The following is a 19510-nucleotide window of genomic DNA, read 5'->3' on the forward strand; positions in this document are numbered from 1 at the left end:
GATATTGTAAAGTACTTTCTTATTTTTTTGTGAAAGGGCGACTCTGGTGACTGCACTGGGCCCTGGATGCTAAATTAGGCAATGGATGTGGGTTTAGTGCCTAAGTTGTGATAGAGTAGGGAGTGCCGAGTGTTTTTGGTGATTTTCAAGAAATGTACTTTTCTAGTTGAGCAGATATTGTCGAAAACGTTTTCGTTACGACCTCTTAGTTTTATATATAAAAGACGACCTCCCGCTTGGGCTAACTTCAGTGTAGATGTTTTTCTAGGGCCTTATATCATATACTACATAACTAATCCCGGTTTTACAATTGCCAGTGATTACAGAGAGTATCACTTTGTATAAAATGTCCTTGTAGTGAGATTCCTGCAATGGTTTTGGGGGATTTACTTAGTTACTTCGTGCAAAAATATTTACGTTGGTATGACTGAAAAATTCAGAGCTTCAACGGCCGGTAGTAAGTCGTGGGCTAGCTCTCCGTGGGCCAAGTTCAGTTAACTTGTGCACTATGCCTGTGGTTTATTGCAGTTTCTGAGCCGGTAATTTTATTTCGAATACCACGTATTTTAGTTTCCCTTGACTAATTGTGCAACAATATACATTGATGATTTGCGTTTGTCTTCAGATAATATTTGTGGGCCTTAGATGTTGTAATAATTTCATGGGTTAAATATAGTAATCATATTAATACAGACATTGGGTTTTATAAACCTTTATATATTTTTCCTCTCTCAATTCTTTTTGGGTTTGAACGTCGCGGAAATGAATTGTTAGGTCAAATTGGTGTGCACCGATCGTTTCATCGCTAGTTAACGTTAAGGATAAGATTTCAATGACGAACGAAACAAGTGATCAAGTTATATTAGCGACTGGTGGTTATGATCATACTATTAAACTATGGCAAGCTCACACTGGTGTATGTACCCGGACGGCTCCACACACGGATTCAGTATCCTTTTTTGACTTAAATAAAGTTGTGCATGCATTTAAAATATGTGATCTTTGTCCCAGAAGGTACTAATCCATCCGCAAATGTGTTTCTGTTAGCCTTAACTCCTAACATCAGCAAGTAAATGCACTTGAGATTACTCCAGACAAGCAGCTGATAGCAGCAGCTGGTACGTCAAACTTTTTAATTTCATCATTTTAAACAAAGCCATTCAGAACATAATATCTAAAGACTTATGTGCATTGTGTTGGCATTACCTGTTTGTCCGAAGGTCTTTCATGGTGGTAATTTTAATACAGACATGTTATTGTAAATCCAGAAACTTTTTATGGGTATTGCTTGTGTTAGAGATCAGAGTCGTTTATTTACTAATGAGTTTTTAAATCTATAACTGATAGGATATCAGCACATACGTCTTTATGATGTGACATCCAGCAATCCAAGCCCAGTTTTGAATTACGAAGGTTTGTCTCGTAATGTTACTGCCGTCGGCTTTCAAGAAGAAGGGAAGTGGATGTTTACTGGGGGAGAAGATTCTAGTGCTAGAATATGGGATTTGAGGTAGGTTTCTTTTGTTATATCTCTGTCGTATTTTAATTCATTAATGTCTTAAATTTTCATCTCTAATGGAATTTTTATTTTCACAATTAGGTCCCGAAATCTTCAATGTCAAAGAATTTTCCAGGTTTCCGCGCCTGTAAACTGTGTTTGTTTGCATCCCAATCAAGCGGAGTTAATTGTTGGCGACCAAAGCGGTGTTATACACTTATGGGATCTGAAAACTGATCACAACGAGCAACTGGTAAATAGTATTTTCAACCATACGAGTTTTCTTTTAGAAATTAGAGAAGAACTCAAATTTTGATTGGTCTAGTTCACGAATGGTAAGTTTTTACACAACATGAAAGCATAGGGGAGCAACAAGACATTTTGTATTCTTGATTCAAGAAATTTTTAAAAAGTCACGTTTTAAGCTATTGACTTCCTCTCAAAGAGCACCATTTGGTGAGCCACATACTTAGTTAGCATTTTAATGATTCAGAAGTGTCGGTAGCCTTCCCAGGTAGTGATAATTTTATTCAACAAATTGGTCATTATACCGAGAAAATATAATAGTTTAGTACAAGCAAAACAACTGAAACATGAGAAGAAATAAAGAAAAATCATGCCTGGGTACAAAACGGAAATGCACTGTTGTAAGCGAACTCAAGTAAAAGTTCATCATATTTCTAAGATGTCTTGGATGGAATAGAACGAATTATTTAAGTTGTATTTTGAATGCCTTGCTGCTTGGTATCACATTGGTGTTAGGAACCTGCATTATTGGGGAGAAGCGGTTGGAAGAGAGCAAATTTTTCTGTTCTGTTCTTCAGTGTGCCTTTGCTAGGCAACAGAAGTGGCAAAGAGCAAGCAAAGTAGGGCAATCATATGGCAAAAAGGGCGGAAGATAGAGATTTGTCATGAGAGTAATTGGTGAATTGTAGCCCAAATGTGGCATCGTCTTTGATTTTTAAGTTGAAGACACTTAATATGGAAATGATTATTTCATTATGGAACCAAATTGACCTGTCGTACATACTGCATTATTATATATTATAATATATATTACCACTCACACCGATGGTTACCTAGTCTGTTGGTAGTAGCTACTTTTTCAAAGTTTAACTTTTTAAAGATTGAAAAATTAACATATTCATGAAAAACACATTAGCCATATCAAAAATAGGAGTTATGTATTATGAAAGCTTCAGTTACCAACCCAAAGGTCGGCATGATGGATGAGGGTAGAGCTTACCTAATACTAAGCCCAAGTGTGCCCACATCTAATATATGTTATTGCTAGGAATAAAAGGGTTAATTTATTCAAGGCATTAGGAGTGGATTCTGATAAATTCATATTTTACTTTGTCTTTCCATCCGCGGGCCTCTCTCTCCTCCTGTTTTTCTGTGGCATTAATTTAAGTAAGTGCTAGTTGGCAAAACTTGCAAAACATACTCAGCTGGGTTTTTAGTGGTCCATTTCAATGGGTTGTATGAATTTTGCACACATTTCTAACCAGAAACTAATGGAAATTTTACAGTCACCATCTTCTTCCCACAACCCTTAATTGGTGTCATCACATGACTACAGAGGTCCCCCAATAGGAATTCAGGTATTAGCGCAAGGAATCCAGTCAAAAGGCACTCTGTGCCAGTAGAATAAATCACTCTGCTTTGGCGCCTGTTGTGTGCCCTGGCATTTAGTCTGTTGCAGGGCTGCTTCATGTGTATCCATTGATCGTGGGGCTACATGGAAGACTTTGACTGCATTACATATTTTTATATGTTAAAAGTAAAAAAGCTTGCTGCTTCATTTCCATGATAATTTTATCAAGGCACTCACTCTCAAACTGCATATGTTCTACTTGGACTTGAGCGGGATTCTTTCTTGCCTCCGATCAACACGTTTTCGTTGCCATTGACTCTTGTGGGTTCTTTGAAATTAGGCTATTTACATGTTCTGTGATACGTATGTGTCTTTGGGCTTAAGTAATGCTTCAATTCATGGGAAAATGATTGCGTGTGATGTCTGCTACTTAATTTTGTTTTGAATAAAAGGTATTCATAACTTAATGGAAATGGTGGACTTTGTGTCCAAGTCATGCAGGATGGCATGTCATTTGAAGTTTTCAAGATAAAGACTTATTTAAACTCGATGGTATTAGGCTTGACAACATGGACATTCATCACGAGAAAGGAGAATCCTGGGTATTTTTGAGATTTATTTCAGATACAACTAGTTTCGACGAATAGGCGTGAAGATAAAAAAAAAAAAGATGATGCCCACGTGTTGAAATTAGTCGTATCTGGAATAAAAGTGGAAAAAATACCTGGTATGTATTATTCATTCCATAAAGAGGCATTTGTTTAAAATTGCAACTCTTGAAACCACGCGTCAAACTAAAACATTCTCATAATTATGATTTCTTTAGAATTGGTAGAATCGATAGTGGGATTACATGCACAATAAACAAGTGAAGACCAGCACATACACAATACGTAAGCTGAGTGTTATTAGTAAATCCAAGTGTGAATTTATGAGTATTTGCAGGGTTGCTGGTTTTTGTTGGGTTTCAGAATGCGATACTGTTAACATAATAATACAGATAATGTCATGTTGCTTGCCTCTGGGATGCCAAAAGAGATATCGAAGGAAATCAATCGTATTTCATCACAATTAAACATCACGTGCTCTTCTTACTGAGTGGAAATATATATTTTTATTTAAATTACCCCAAAAATGAAGTTGGCGAGAAGTCATGCTTTCACACCGACTGTTGATACTTTTTTTTGCTTGTGTGTTTCCTGCTGAAATGAGGGCGCATCTTATGTGCCGGTGAGTCTTGTATGCTGTCAAATACGGTCCTTCTGCAGATCCCTGAGGCTGAAGCTTCCGTGGAGGGGCTGGCCGTTGATGCAGGAGGGTGGCATATGGCTGCTGTGAACAACCGTGGCCGCTGCTATGTGTGGGCACTGTCTGGTGGCACTGGGGAGGAGCCAACGAGGCTCAACCCAAGGCATCGCCTGGAAGCCCACAAGAGGCAGGCCCTCTGCTGTGCCTTCAGCCCAGACTCAACGTGAGTGCCAATTGACCAACTATCCCCTTCATGGATCCACTCTCTTCCAGCACAGTACTTTTTTCCGAGGAAAATACCCTGCTGCTGCAGCTGGAGAGATGAAGTGGAGAACAGAGATTTACAATCTCACTGACATTCCTTAAACTTTTTGCAACTAATTTTCAGTGGCCTTTGGTTTGTAATTACTATTATAGGTTTTACTGGTATTGCTTAGTTTTTTTCTCTATATATATATGTTTGAGCAAGAATTACTTTGCTGAAAACATTTAGATTTCAGTTGACATTCAGGAGGTGTTGTGTATCAGAACCACCAAGGGCTTGAGTTATTCCAGGTGAATGACTTTTTTGGAGATCAAATGCCTTCTTTTTATTAAGGAACGTTGATCCCAAAATAGATTTTCATTGGTTTTGATAGATAGCCACATGATTTACCGCGTCGAAGACACTCATGAAGTCTAAAAATTAATGTTAAATTTGCATCTGAGATTCAATTCAAGAATGTAAATAGTACATACTTTTAGTTATTATTTTCCCACTTGAACCTATGGTTATCTTTCATGATACTACAAATGACAAGCATGAAAATTCAATTGGCTTATCATAGTATAGAATGCATAATACACTGTTTTAATTATGTAAAATTACAAATGACTCCCTTCCCATGGACTACAACCTTGTAGTGGAAGGGCTTGTGCATTCCGATGACCCCTAGAGATGTGCTGGCAGAAGCAATGATAGTTGCTCCTGTTAGGGTCACCCATGCCAGATAGGTTGAAGGTTAGGAGCAAGACGAAAGGTAGTCCACGCAGCGTCTGTTCCTCAGTGAGGCGGCTGCAATGGCGTCTGACCCCAGAGGGGCGGCCAGTAAGTGATGGTGTCATGTTAAAAACACTATTGAGGAAGGCAACGGGAAACCACCTCAATTATCATTCCCAAGATTAAAATTATGGACAGAATGGAGAATATGAGCCCTGGAACTACAGGCACGACACACAGCCCAATCGGCCATGCGTCGTGCCGGAACTAGAGCAGGTAGAACAGTTTACGTATCTCGGAAGTGTTTTGGACCAACACGGTCAAAGTAGTAGGGACGTAAGGAGAAGAATTGCGCTAGGCAAAGAGGCTTTCACAAGGAGGAGGGAGATGATGACGGGGATGTCGAGTTAGGATGATTAGAAAACACTTGTGAAAACTTTGATGTGGAGCGTAGCTATGTACAGTGCGGAAACGTGGTCATTGAAGCAGGGGGATAGATGTAGATTGGAGGCTTTTGAAATTTTGGCGTGGAGGAGGTAAAATGGACGGAAAGGAAAACAAATGAAGAAGTACTAGGTATTTATTTATTTATCGACTTAATTGGGCGAGGTTGAGACTAATAGTCCCTTCTTCCACCTATCCCTACATTACAGACGTATTGAAGACAATCACATACAACCAAGCCCTAGATGGAGGGAAATCCACCTAGGCGGGAATCGAACCCGCGACCTTTGGGTTGGTGGGCGAGGACGTTACCCCGCCGCCACCAAGGCCGGCAAGGAGAGGGAATGGTTGGGAGAAATCATAAGGAGGCAGGGAAAATGGATAAAAAGCATAATGATCGTCGGTGGGATGTTGAAGACTGTAATAGGGGGTAGAATGTTAGGAAAACAAGGAAAGGGCAGGAATTGGATAGGGATATTGGACGGGAGGAAGTACGCAGAGATGAAGAGGGACTTGATTTAGAAAAGGTTGCTTTTTGATTGTGTTTTGTTAGGAGTCATAAAATATTTATTTGGTAGTTGTGTCCATCCAAAACCTACCTTAACTGTTAGATTACTTAAGAATAACTAGTGACTCCTAAATAATACGGCACCTTCCGTTGGGTGAGCAAAAAAACAGGCAGCTTTACCAAATGCTGCTTCATGATGTAAATTAATTCAATACATTATTCCGAATTCTATATAACCTGCATAAAAAAAGTTCTACACAATATTAGTCTGGAATTATGTAGAAATATTTACCTTCATTTTACTGAACACCCCATATAAGAGTTGTCAGAGCTAAGCATTGTTTGTCATTATTGGTCAGAGTTAATTATTTCGACCATTAATTTAGGTAAACGTTAAAAATTCTTGAATTCCCAGGGTTCTTAGTTTTGAAGAGAACCAGATAGTAATTGTTTGAGCCAGTGTATTTTCCCACATTGAAGGAATACCTAATTTGACTTCAACATATTTAATATATCATGGCGAATTTTCTGAGTGTTGTTTTGCATATAGTATATTCAAAGTTGAATGAAATAAGTTACCAATGTATAGTCCTTTAAAGTGTTTACCTTGGTATTTACCTCAATGTAGGAAGGAATTTGGTTGATGCCTATAAATGCCTACCTATATCAATTTAACACAGTTTACAGGGTTCGTCCGGAAAATTAGTGTACTGACTCCTGGGCTGGGCGCGCCGCTCCAGGCCCGCCCAGCACCGCTCTGACGGGCTGCGATTGGAGGGGGGTATGTTGGCAAGCGACGCTGAAAAAGGCAGTCGGCTCTGAGCTGTGGTGTAGTGAGGAGCTCTGTTAACGCGAACCTCCACGCTCGACCCACGTCACGGAACGCGATGCCGAAGTTTTTGGAGCAGCGTTATTCCATCAAATTTGCGGTAAAGCTTGGGAAATCGTCTACCGAAACTGTCGGTATGATTAACCAGGCTTACGGGGAGTCAGCCATGTCCAGAAACATGATCTTTGGGTAGCACAAGATGTTCGTGGAGGGCAGAGAAGAGGTCGACGACGAGTCTTCGAGAGGTTCCCAATGATGCCTTCGCGGGAGCGTTCCAGGAATGGGAACGCCGCTGGAACAAGTGTATCGACTCACAAGGGTCCTATTTTGAGGAATATTAGCTTAAGATATGAAAAAGTGTAATAAATTTTTTTTCCTGAGCTCAGTACACTTATTTTCCGGACGAACCCTGTACTAGCAAATTTAGTTTAATAGCAGAATTTAGCCTCACTCATCAATTACTTCCTGCTGAGCACATAAATTATAATTATTGTTTACATGAAGTGGAAATTCTATAATGATAAACAAACGAAGAGGCTGAAGATGGGCACTACATGAAAATCCTGTGATAAGTAACCTTTGAACGATAACTCCTAATGATAAGGAATGTATTTTATGTTGGATTCCACTCCTTTTAAGATAACTGGCCATCATATCTTCCATTCAAAAGGCTTTTGGTGACAACGTCTGCTGACCAGACGGCGCGCGTTTGGTCAACGGCCGATTTCACCCTGCAGCAGGAGCTTCACTGTGACTCACAGCGTTGGGTGTGGGATGCCGCATTCAGTGCCGACTCTCAGTATCTTCTTACAGGTATGTATGGGAGTAACTCCTTGTGCATCACCTGTGCCTTCTCTTCACCCCTCTTTTTTTTATTTTAGGCGTTCTCGTCATCTGAGAGTACTTTTCCAGAGACCACAGGGGTCTAAAACCCTTGAAAATTGCCCCCAAATCAAAGTTATAATTTAGCCTGGAAATTCTTGTTCTATGCTATCATCATATGGGATGTGGTAGTTCAGGGGGTAGAAGGTTGGACTACTGACTAGAGGGCCTGGGTCGATTCCCGGGGCATTCCTTTGTTCACCCTGTTTCACCCAAGTTGTGTGATTTTTTGAGCACCCATATTTCCTAGGAAACCGTGGGCAGCACAGTAAAAGGAACTGGCCCTCCTTATTACCCTGATGTGTGAATTACACACACCGTCAGGGTTAGTACTGGGTGGACTCTACCACCACCTACCAAACCAACTTTCGTGTACATAACTGTGTTGATGGTTTTTTTTATCATCATCACATCGGTTAGAAACGCAATAGGAATATGGAAAATTCCACGAGGAAGACCATGGGACAAGTATTTACGACAAATGAAAGAGGATGTAAAACAGAGAAGTTATGGGGGGCGAGAGAGGAATTGACGTTGGATAGAGAAGAGGAATGGAGGGAGGGCCACAGTAACCCAATCTTATGATTGAAATACTGATGGTGATCATCATCATAATTATTTTCGCTCATCCTCTGAGGTAGTTCTCTATCCATTTATATTAAATTGGAAAGACAAATTTTATTTCTTTAAACCCCTCAAACATGGTGGAGGTTGAATGGGATCCAATTCAGAGCATGGAGGATATTTAAAAGTTTTAGCATTTCTAAGATGTATTTTTTATGATAGCTTATGTTTTAATTGCTTTTGATTAAATTTTTTGTAGACTTAAATGAAGAGACATACCTTCAATTACCTATTTTTTATCAACTCTTTTAAAAAATTTTATATGGGTTACATTGAGTGTGAATGATATTCATCTTGGTAATGATTATCTCAGTAATCTTACTGTAATTTTAGAAGGTAGTGAACAGATCAAATTGTTCCCGATACATTCCCCTTGTAGTTTTCAGACTCAAAATGGCAATATTAGTTTTTCTAAAACGTGTATACTATTCTAGGGCAATGTTTGCAATGGAGGGAATAGAAACATTCTGTAAAAGTATGGCTTGCCTTAGCAGTTATGCTTGGTGTGGTGGTCCTCGAAGCAATGGAAATGGAGTTTACCCCTTTTGCGCCTGTACTTTGTGTCCCTTCCTTTTCCATGTTTTGAATAGAAAACACACCACCTTTGAGGGTACTGCAGTTTTCCAGATACGGTGATCTCTTCATAAAAGTCTCTCGGTGAGGCATGAAGATCTGTTACCTTCCTGATAATTTCCCATATTTATCAAAAAGCTCTTAAGCTAGTTTCACTTAATAATCTCACAAGGCTCTGTGTATTGTAATAATTAACCATCCAAGGAGTTCATCCTTTATTCAAAAGAGGCTCTGCTCGATTAATTACTATTTGTGTCATTTTATTTTTATTGCCCATGGTTAGGAACAAAGGCATAACAATGTCCCTTTCCAATATAAAAAGTAATTTACCGCAAATATCCTCTTTTTCCACTGCCTCACGGAACTCGAATGTTTTCATTCCAACCTTGGAAGACTTGGGGGTAAATTAAGGGGTGCTTGAAGGATAAACTGCCCTTCCATAATGATAAGGACTCATCAGTTGAAATCTCTCTTCTTAGCAAATAAAATTCTTGAATTTTGCATTGACGCGGAACGTGGCTGGAAAAACATAGTAACATAGTTTCAGAGGACTGGAATCATATTTTTCTTCTTTCTCAGAAAAGTGGATACATTAATAAATTTGAATATCATATTGTCAAGTTCTGATCTATCTTTACTGTCACTTTCATCAAAATCACTTCCTCCTAAGGTCTCATCTGATCTTAATTGACTATTTTTACTTGCTAATGCTATGGCCAAGAAGGATAATGAGGTGTGTTTAATTATTATTGAATTTGCAATTAATGAGACGTCGCTAGAAATATTGAACGCAATTTATGAATGAACGCCATGAAGTTTTCTTCCTGACTAAATTAAGCGATGCTATGCAAGGAGAGGCAAGGTTTACTGAGGAAAGAAAACTTCTCTCTCCATGTATTTGAAGAGTACCTTCACTTCACCAGAAGTGGATGTTGTAAGTGCTCATGAATTGTTCCTAATCGAGCAGTGAATCTTTCTTTCCTACATGTGGTGTGCGAGATACTGCAGTAATGAAGGCAGAGATTGCCGACCAGAGCATTGCCTCTCTCCTAGTAATTAGACCAAACATTCTCTCTCCCAAACTATTGACAGATTAAAAAGAGACATTTATGTACTGAAAGGATGGCACTCACAAGAGCTTGGCATCTCTAGAACGTGGGTTCTCACAATTCTTGTGCGGGTAATGTAAAAACTTTCCATCTCAACATGAAGATGGCAGCACTCGTCAGCAAAGGTTAGGAAATGTGTTTGCACATGCGTTGAAAGGTAATCACCAAAATTTCAGCCATTTTCAACCCTCAGTTGTTGTTTGACAATCATTTGCATCAGTCATTTAAGGGTTTTTGGGAAATAGGAAAAAATTGAGTTTTGAGCTATCATTGAATATTGTGTTGAAGGTTGGTGGTCTTGTTCTAAACACCCATGCAGGATCAGTGAGTGGGAATTCGGTTTTGAAGACCATAGGGATATGAGCAAGTGGAGATTCATTGGATATTAGTCGTCTGTGTATAGGAGTAGGTGTGTGTTGAAGGCAAGTCCCCATAAGGCCATGAAGAAATGGTAGACTTGCCATGTTCCAGCCCAGTGCCCAAAGTTGTTAATGATAGTTTGATTGCAGACATTGATATGTCGGTCAGTCAATAAGTCCTTGGGTAAAAATGGAATAACGAAATTTTGGGATAGTTTTTTTTATTTCTCAACATAATCTCCTTTTAGCTAGATCCACCTTTCCCAGCATCTCTCCTACTTTTTATAGCCATTAGAAAAATTGGTATTTTGGAAGGTCCTCAAAATAGGCATCTGCGTTGGCGATGAACTCTTTCAATGTGATTTTCGTTTTCTGTCAAGCTGTTTTTCAAGTTTGGAAATTAAAAAAAGTCAACGTAGGAGGAATCTGGTAAATATGGTGGATGTTAATGCAACAATTTCAGAGTGTAAAAATCATTCGCCTTGACTGGGATTCGAACCCAGATCCCTCAATATCCGGTCGAGTGCTTTAGCCACTTAAGCTACCGAGGCGTCCTCTTAAACTCTGAAATTTTGGGGCTTTTAAAGGAACTAGATGTTGTGACGAAATACCGTACATACAATGTCACAGGCAATCATAGTCATGCGCAAGGCGCCACAGTCCACAAGGTTAAAGCCAACTTTGAACACTTATGGTGTTTTCACTTTGACAAATTCCAAAGAAACTGAAGGCGAATGATTTTTACACTCTGAAATTGTTGCATTGAAATGCACATTAGCGGATGACTCCGTTAAAAGTTACTGTTGCAGCATCTCCCGCAGTTTCTTTGGAATGGTGGATGTTGTAATTTCTTAATTCCATAATTTTCACTATCAAAACAGCACAGGCATCACCCACCCGTGCATTGTCTTGATGGAAGAGAATTGTTTTCTTTGGCAAATGAGGATTTTTTTCATTTCTTTGCTCAACCGGTGCTGCAAAGATGCATATTTTTCTCCATTCATCGTATGCTCTCTTAGCAAGTAGTCAAGAGTAGTAGATGATTCCACATGCATTCCAGAAAACCATGGCCATCGCTTTGTTGGCTGATTTTACCATTTGCCTTCTTCGGAGGCCTTTGGAAACCCTCTGTTTTGGCCGTTCTTTTGTCCTTAGATTGTAGAGGCTTTGTCCACAGATATGTATCAATGCAGAAACTCCTTAGGACTGTGCTGGAAAAGTACAAAGCCAGCCTCTGAAATTTTTGGTGTGAAATTGAAAACGCTGTACCTTGTGATATGCCTGTGGTCTAAATTACTTAGTGAACTTTTGATTCCTCCACCACTCAAAATCAAAGCATGTGTTTTGTCTATCATTTCAGAGGAAGGCACTTGCAGTGCATGTCCTGAACAATGTTCTTCATTTGTGGATGTAGTATGGCCATGTTTTAACTCATATACCCAATTGTAAACAGTCGCAAGCAAAGGAGCAGATGTGCCAGGCACTTCATCCCACTAGGCGTTGATCTCTTTAAGGGTTAAGTCTTTTACAAGGGTAATCCCAGAAGTACCCGACCCAACAAAGAAAACTCAAAAACATTTAGGAAAAAAATTCTTTGTTTTTCAACAAAATCTCCTTTCGGCTCTGTACACTTGTCCCAGTGATGTTCTATGCCCTTTTTATAATGAGAACTGTCTTGCTCCTCAAAATAGCCATTAACTACTGACATCACTTCTTCATGGTTGTATAATCTTTTACCACAGAGCCATTTTTTCAAGTTTGCAAACAGAAAATAATCCGAGGGGGCTAAATCTGGCAAATAGTGTGTCTTAGGTAGCGATTCAAACTTCAATTCATGAATTTTGGCAATTGCTGTAACGGATTTGTGAGCTGGTGCATTTTTTTGATCAAACAACACTTGTTTCTTAGCCAAATGCTGCCGCTTTGCTTGATTTCTTCCCTCAAATGTTACAATAAGTTTGCATAATACTCGCTGTTGATAGTTTTCCTTTTTCAAGATAGTCAATGAAAATTATCCCATGCACATCCCAAAAAACCGACGCCTTGACCTTGCCTGCAGATGAAATGGTCTTCGCCTTCTTTGGAACTGCTTCTGCTTTTTGAATCCATTGTTTTGATTGTTCTTTTGTCTCGAGTGTGAAGCAGTGGACCCATGTTTCATCCTTAGTGGTGAAACGGCACAAAAATTCTGCTTTTTTTGCTGTGAACCTTTGCTAAACACTCAATTGAAGCATCTTCACGACACTGGTTTTGCTCGAGTCTGAGCGGCACCCATCTTGCACACTTCCAGCCTTCTCATGTCCAAATTTTCCGTTAAATATACAATGTACCGCACTTTTTGAAATGCCTACTATGTCGCTAGCTCGCGCACTTTCAGTCGACGGTCACCCATTATCACTTTGTGGATTTTCTTCACCGTTTCTGGAGTGGTCACCTCGTTTGGTCGACCAATGCGATGCTCGTACTGCCTCGTTTGAACTCTGCTACCCAATATTTTACTGGTGTAAACAAAGGAGCAGACTCACCCAGAGTAGAATCCAGTTCAGCTTTTATATTGGTTGGGCTGAGGCCTTTCAAATAAAAATATTGTATCTCATAATGGTCACAGATTTTCTCCATTTTCACAAATTCACTGAAAACGTTCACTATTGATGGCTGCATAACAAATACTAAACAATGTCTTTAAACTTGAAGTATATGCTTTATGGATTGTGTACTTTCTAATGCAGTGATATTTTACCAACCACTATCACCATCTCTAGGTCAGGCCGTGTACTTCTGGGGCCACGCTCGTAAATAGACGTGTTTAATCACCACACGAAGCTTGTGTGAAAAGTTTTGGAAACAGTTTTTTCCCAACATGACTTCTTGTCTCTTGAATCGGGCAGTAGCTGGTCTGACTTTCAGCGCATGGGAATCGCCTACGAACTTTCTTCGGGCTGGATCGTGTTTTAGGTGGACCCCCATCGAGTGACAAAAAATGCAGCGAGTATTTGAACAGCGGTAAGCCATAAAATTTTGCGTTGAGTGGGAAATTCAGGCATGGAGGCATTTGGCCTTGATCCGCCAAGTGTTCAAGGGTGAAAGCATGTCACAAGCTGCAGTTTTTAAGTGACGCAAGCTCTTCAGAGATGGCCGAAAGAGTGTGGAGGACGAGCCCCGCACTGGATGGCCGTCGACATCAAGAACCGTTGACAACGTGTGCGTGAAATTCTGAATGAAGACCATCAATTAACTACACGCATGATTGCAGCTCGTATTGTCATTGATCGGATGACAGTGCACATCATTACTACTGGAAATTTGGCATTGCAAAAGATCTGTGCTAAACTCATCCCAAAGGTGACCAAAAGAGCAGAGTTGAGTGTCTGCATTAAAGGCCTTCTACAATGGCATTGCAATGATTCCCCAACCCCCGTCCAGTCCTGACTTGGCCCCAGCAGACTATTTTCTATTCCCAAAAGTGAAATCCTCAAAGGACACCACCATGGGACCTTAAGTGCCATCTTCAAAGAAATGTGTACCCTTAAGTGACCTCTGGAATTGGCCTACCAGGGAGCCTTTGGTTCCAGAAAAGCTTTTTCTGGAAAAAGTTTTTGAGTGGCGCAAAATGTTTAAGGAAGGCCGGTAGCTCGTCGAAGACAAGCACAGCGTCAGATGCTCGACGGCCGCTCGAACCGATGCTCAGGTGGCCAAAGTGTAAAAAGATTTGGACTCTGACAAGGGATTAAACATCCCCCTTATCAGTGAGGAGACCAGCATTTCAGTCGGAACCGTCCACACCATGGCAAAAGAAGATATTTCGATGAGGAAAGAGTGCGGGAAGCTGGTGCCGAAAGTCTTGAGCGAGGAACAAAAACTGTCGCGGGTGGAAATTTCGCAAGAAATTTTGGACTGCCTCCAGGAAGATGAAGATTTTCTCCACAACGTTATTACCTCTAAGGATAGCTCAAAAGGAGCTCAAAGGATATCAGTTTGACTCCATCGAGGCGGTTCAAGCAACGAAGTTAAAGGTTCTCAACAGTATTCCGGAAACCAATTTCCAGCTGGCTTTTGACAAGTGGCAGACATGTCGAACTAAGTGCATCGATGCAGGAGGAATGTATTTTGAAGATTATTAAGGAATTGTAATGATAACTGCAATAAATTTTGATTTTTGGAACCAGTCCCCCTGTATTTGGGAAAAATGTTTGAAACAGGTTTCTATCACCATCTAGTATCATATCTCAAAACACATAATATCCTCTACACCTGAATTATATCACTAAATAAAGCAAAGTTTCCACAACAATCTCTATAGATGCAGCAGGTGTAAGCATCCCCCAAAATTCCAGTACCCGTTCCCTATATTTATATGTATGTGTATTATCCTGCATAGAAGCATTTCTTGGGAGGAACACATTTTCAAATTGCATAGATAAATAAGTTCCCTATGCTTCCTCATTAAAAATATTAGGCATTCTCTAAAGGTAGAGGTCCAGAAAGAAGCTATGTGATGCACCATGTAAATCACTTTTCAAAAACTTGGTTTATTACCAATACTCAGCATACATGTACACGTATTTAATGTCATTCAATTCAATTCAACTTATTCATTCACCATAAGCATACATGTTTTACACTTCATATCGATAAAAAAAAACATTATGCAAAATATCAAAACAATATGAAAAATACCAATACATACAATTTAAAATTTTTTTAGGATTAACACATTTCAATTATACATTTTAAATGGTATGCCTTAGAAAATCATCTAAACCATAGAATAATTTACATGTAAGTAGTTTTTTCACAGCACACTTGAATTTAAAGGAACTTTTGATATTTTTAATATAAGCAGGCAATTTATTGTATATAAGTATTCCCTGATGATCTATCCCTTTAATCGTTTTATTTACTCTGTGCTGACTTACATGGAATGCATTTTGGCTTCTCGTATTATGACTATGAAGGTCACAATTTTTAATAAACATGTCTTGATTTTTGTTAATAAGAGACACTGTTTCAAGAATGTATAAACAAGGAAGTGGTAAGATTTCTAATTTTTCAAAAATAGGTTTACTGGGAGCTCTATTATTAAAATTAGTTATTATGTGGATAATCTTTTTTCGCATTTTAAATAATTTTGGAAGGAAGATAGAGGAGCCCCAAAAGGGAATACCATAATTGAGAAGTGACTGCACATAGCCAAAATATATAGTTCTCAATACCGGAATGCAAATGATTTCCTTGAGTACACGGAATGCATAACAGATTTGTGCCAGTTTTTGAGTTAATTTATTAATATGTTCCTCCCATGAAAGATTAGAGTCAATCCAAATACCTAAAAACTTTGTTACCTTTAGTTCTTTTATGGGGCAACTGTTAATTATTGGATTAAAATTTATTAACTTCTTCTTGAGATTGAAGTTTAAATAATGGGTTTTACTAACATTTAAAGATAGCTTATTGTCAGTGAGCCAGTTCATCAAATTGTGTGTAGTTTCTGTTACTGAATGGGATTATGGTTATTAAAAATTAAGTTAGTATCATCAGCAAATAGTATTGTATTGGAGAGTGATAAATTTGCAGGTAAATCATTTATGAAGACTAAAAATAGTAGTGGTCCAAGAATGTAGCCCTGCGGAACTCCACAAATAACAGAAGTTGTACTTGATACAGATGAATTCATTTCAATATATTGTGACCTATCAGTTAAATATGATTTAAACCAGTCCTTTGCATTGCCTCTAATACCACATGTTTCTAATTTTTTTAAAAGAACTCCATGGTTAACTGTATCAAAAGCTTTTTTTAAATCAATATAAAGCCCTGCAACATGAATATTACTATCTAAGGCATTCTATATATTCCTTGTAAGTGAGAAAAGGGCATCATTAATGGACTTATTCCTTCTGAAGCCAAATTGATGATCGTCAATGACAGGATTTATCAAAAAAGGAAATCAATCTCATATACATGACCTTCTCCAAAATTTTGGAGAAACCTGAAAGTAAAGAAATTGGTCTATAATTCTAAATGTTTTCCTTCTCTCCTTTTTTAAACAGAGCTCGTGGGCCCATAGCAATGGGCTTAAAGTCATTCAATAAACTTCCCCGTGAAATCAAATATGAAACATAAGTACCTGTTTTCAAGAAAAAGCTGTTCAACCTATTAAAAAGTAATATCATCTATTCTGTGAATGAATTGTCGCTACACATAAATGCTGACTTAACCAAATAATATGGAAATATATTAGTAAATTGGTATGCATGAGAGTATATCCTTATGTATGTATATTGTATTTCTTCTAAAATTTAGAAGTTTATATCTGACGTGTCCTGTATTTGTGTAGTGTAAATATGCAACAAATCTTTAGACAAATTGATAAATTATTATTGATATTAAATATTAACATTTCTTCTTGCGTGTGCGCCATCTTTCCTTCTCTCCTTGTGCAGCTATGTCTAATGGCTTCACATCTCAAATGGGTATCATTTGAAAATAATTCTCCATGCTGGCGGCCATAGCTTGGGATTGTGCCATAGCTAAATTACACCCGCTTGGTTGTTCTTTTAAGATGAGAGGTCACCAGGATATGAAAAAATAATGGGTGACAGCATTGTTTTATATGAGGGAGGCATTTGAGAAAGAATTTTTTTATTCGAGCGTGGTGGTTCTCACCAAAACGCTAAAGCACTGCCCTACCTGACATACACTTTATGTAAATTATGTCCAGTGTATGCGCATCATGAGCAGATTGTTTTAAAGTGGGCACTTCATTGTCTCCTCCTCTCCTCTTTGCACTAGCTTCATCGGATGGCGCGGCGCGGCTGTGGAACTTGCACACGGGATCCGTGGAGAGGGAGTACAACGGCCACCAGAGAGCAGTGACTGCATTGGCTTTTAAAGATGAAATCCTCAAGGAGTAACGATGGAGTTGTGTTGCATTGTGTGGTGATTCGCATAACACGGCCTGTCCTCTGTCGATGTAATTATTGTTTGCAATGGCCGGGAGGCCATGTGAGAAGTTGAAGGAGATGTGCGAGCTCTTGTTGTGAGTGCGTCGAATTTGCTCGTTGATTGTGAAATCTGGGCTGTGCATCATTTGAAAATGTGTTGGGAAACTCTTGTTTAGATACTTTATTTTTCATCAGTTTCACTAAAGATTATTTTTCATGGCCCAAAAATTGGAGTGATTCTTGGCTTTTGCTGGGTGAGGGCAGTGATGTTGGAATGTACTATTATTTTGAACGTATGTTGTATTGGAAAAAATTATTGAAATTAAGTAATGGGCTAGTTGGCGCTTCTAGTGTAATGGAAGCTATTGCATTTATTTGAAAATTTTCATGCTCTCCTGTTTTTCATCATTGAATGATTGTTGATGTGCATGTATGAAAATTTATACATATTCATCATTTTCCCCGCGTATGTGTTAAATATTTCGTAGATTGATACTAGGCTTTTGTTTATATATGTTAGGTTTTAAAATGTCTGTCATTCAGCTTTGTCAGTTTTTGGCAGTATTAGAAAATGTTGGTCATTAAAAGGACAAGGGAAACTGGTGGTGTTCTATTTGAAGAGCTACTTGCATGCAAATTGAACTGATAGTGTCATCCTTGAAATGGTTGCATTATTTCCAGTTCGTTCAAAGGTCAGAGGTTTGGGAGGTCGAATTAACATGGCAGTACCTATGCCTGATATGCCTAAAATAATCTGTCAGAGGCATCTCGATAACCCATCTATTTGTTCACTGGAGATGTTTGGCCATGAGCAATTATGAATCCGTAGTTCGGTATCCCATCATAATGTCTTGGGAACTGAGATATTACATTTAATTTTTCACTATGATGTCTTCTTTGAAGTAATCTATAAATTATAGTGTTGGAATTTCATGTGAAGTTGATCTCATATGTTTGTGATGATCTGTAATTGGAAATGAATTTGTGCTAAAAGGCTGCACTCATTTCTGCAGGCACTACAAAACCCATTATTTGATGTAACTCTTGGTTGTCTGGTAGAGGGGAGCACTTAAGTTACACTGTTATTGTAGTGAAAAGCTCACAACAATGTTTTTAGCAGCCATTAGTTGCATTGAGGTTAGAAATTTACAAAGAAGAGCAAATAACCCATATTTTCTCACTCTTTCAGGTTGTGATTACTTTCCTGAAGTATAGTGGAGAAATTATTTCAAAATAAAGATGACAAATTACAAACATTTATTTTTTAAATAATATTATTATTTCTTTGTAAATAAATTCATATTTATATAGTGCAGAATTTTCTCCAATCTCAAATAATATACAGGGTTCGTCCGGAAAATAAGTGTATTGACTCCTGGGCTGGGCTGGGCTCCAGGCGCGCCCAGCATCGCTCTGACGGGCTGAGATTGGAGGGGGGGTATGTTGGCAAGCGACGCTGAAAAAGGCAGTCGGCTCTGAGCTGTGGTGTAGTGAGGAGCTCTGTTAACGCGAACCTCCACGCTCGACCCACGTCATGGAACGCGATGCCGAAGTTTTTGGAGCAGCGTTATTCCATCAAATTTGCGGTAAAGCTTGGGAAATCGTCTACCGAAACTGTCAGTATGATTAACCAGGCTTACGGGGAGTCAGCCATGTCCAGAAACATGATCTTTCGGTGGCACAAGATGTTCGTGGAGGGCAGAGAAGAGGTCGACGACGAGTCTTCGAGAGGTTCCCGATGATGCCTTCGCGGGAGTGTTCCAGGAATGGGAACGCCGCTGGAACAATTTTATCGACTCACAAGGGTACTATTTTGAGGAATATTAGCTTAAGATATGTAAAAGTGTAATAAATTTTTTTCCTGAGCTCAGTACACTTATTTTCCGGACGAACCCTGTAGAAGGGTATTTCTATAT

The 19510-nt window shown here is 38.9% G+C and overlaps 1 protein-coding gene across 2 annotated transcripts; it reads left to right on the top strand.

Annotated features, from left to right (window-relative positions):
• The first annotated feature begins 483 nt into the window (after nt 1-483).
• Lst8 (MTOR associated protein, LST8) lies at nt 484-18832 on the top strand. Of its 2 annotated transcripts, XM_071586755.1 has the most exons (8): nt 484-539; nt 775-949; nt 1067-1118; nt 1348-1510; nt 1601-1751; nt 4364-4566; nt 7774-7916; nt 17443-18832. In XM_071586755.1, the coding sequence occupies exons 2-8, from the start codon at nt 833-835 to the stop codon at nt 17562-17564; spliced, it is 951 nt and encodes a 316-aa protein (XP_071442856.1). In that variant the 5' UTR covers nt 484-539; nt 775-832; the 3' UTR covers nt 17565-18832. The 2 variants fall into 2 exon arrangements, with proteins under 2 accessions (XP_071442856.1, XP_071442855.1); XM_071586754.1 differs by having other exon boundaries at nt 486-949.
• Nucleotides 18833-19510: the final 678 nt, after the last annotated feature.

This window comes from Hetaerina americana, unplaced genomic scaffold (genome assembly GCF_022747635.1).
Source record: "Hetaerina americana unplaced genomic scaffold, ioHetAmer1.1.p SCAF_25, whole genome shotgun sequence".
Classification (NCBI taxonomy): Eukaryota; Metazoa; Arthropoda; class Insecta; order Odonata; family Calopterygidae; genus Hetaerina; species Hetaerina americana.

Bases quoted from the DNA above. Each gene is read 5' to 3' on its own strand.
- Lst8 (XM_071586755.1), top strand. From the start codon at position 833: ATGACGAACGAAACAAGTGATCAAGTTATATTAGCGACTGGTGGTTAT. The intron at 1,511-1,600 runs GTAGGTTTCTTT...TTTCACAATTAG, and splicing joins GCTAGAATATGGGATTTGAG to GTCCCGAAATCTTCAATGTC. The intron at 1,752-4,363 runs GTAAATAGTATT...GTCCTTCTGCAG, and splicing joins CTGATCACAACGAGCAACTG to ATCCCTGAGGCTGAAGCTTC.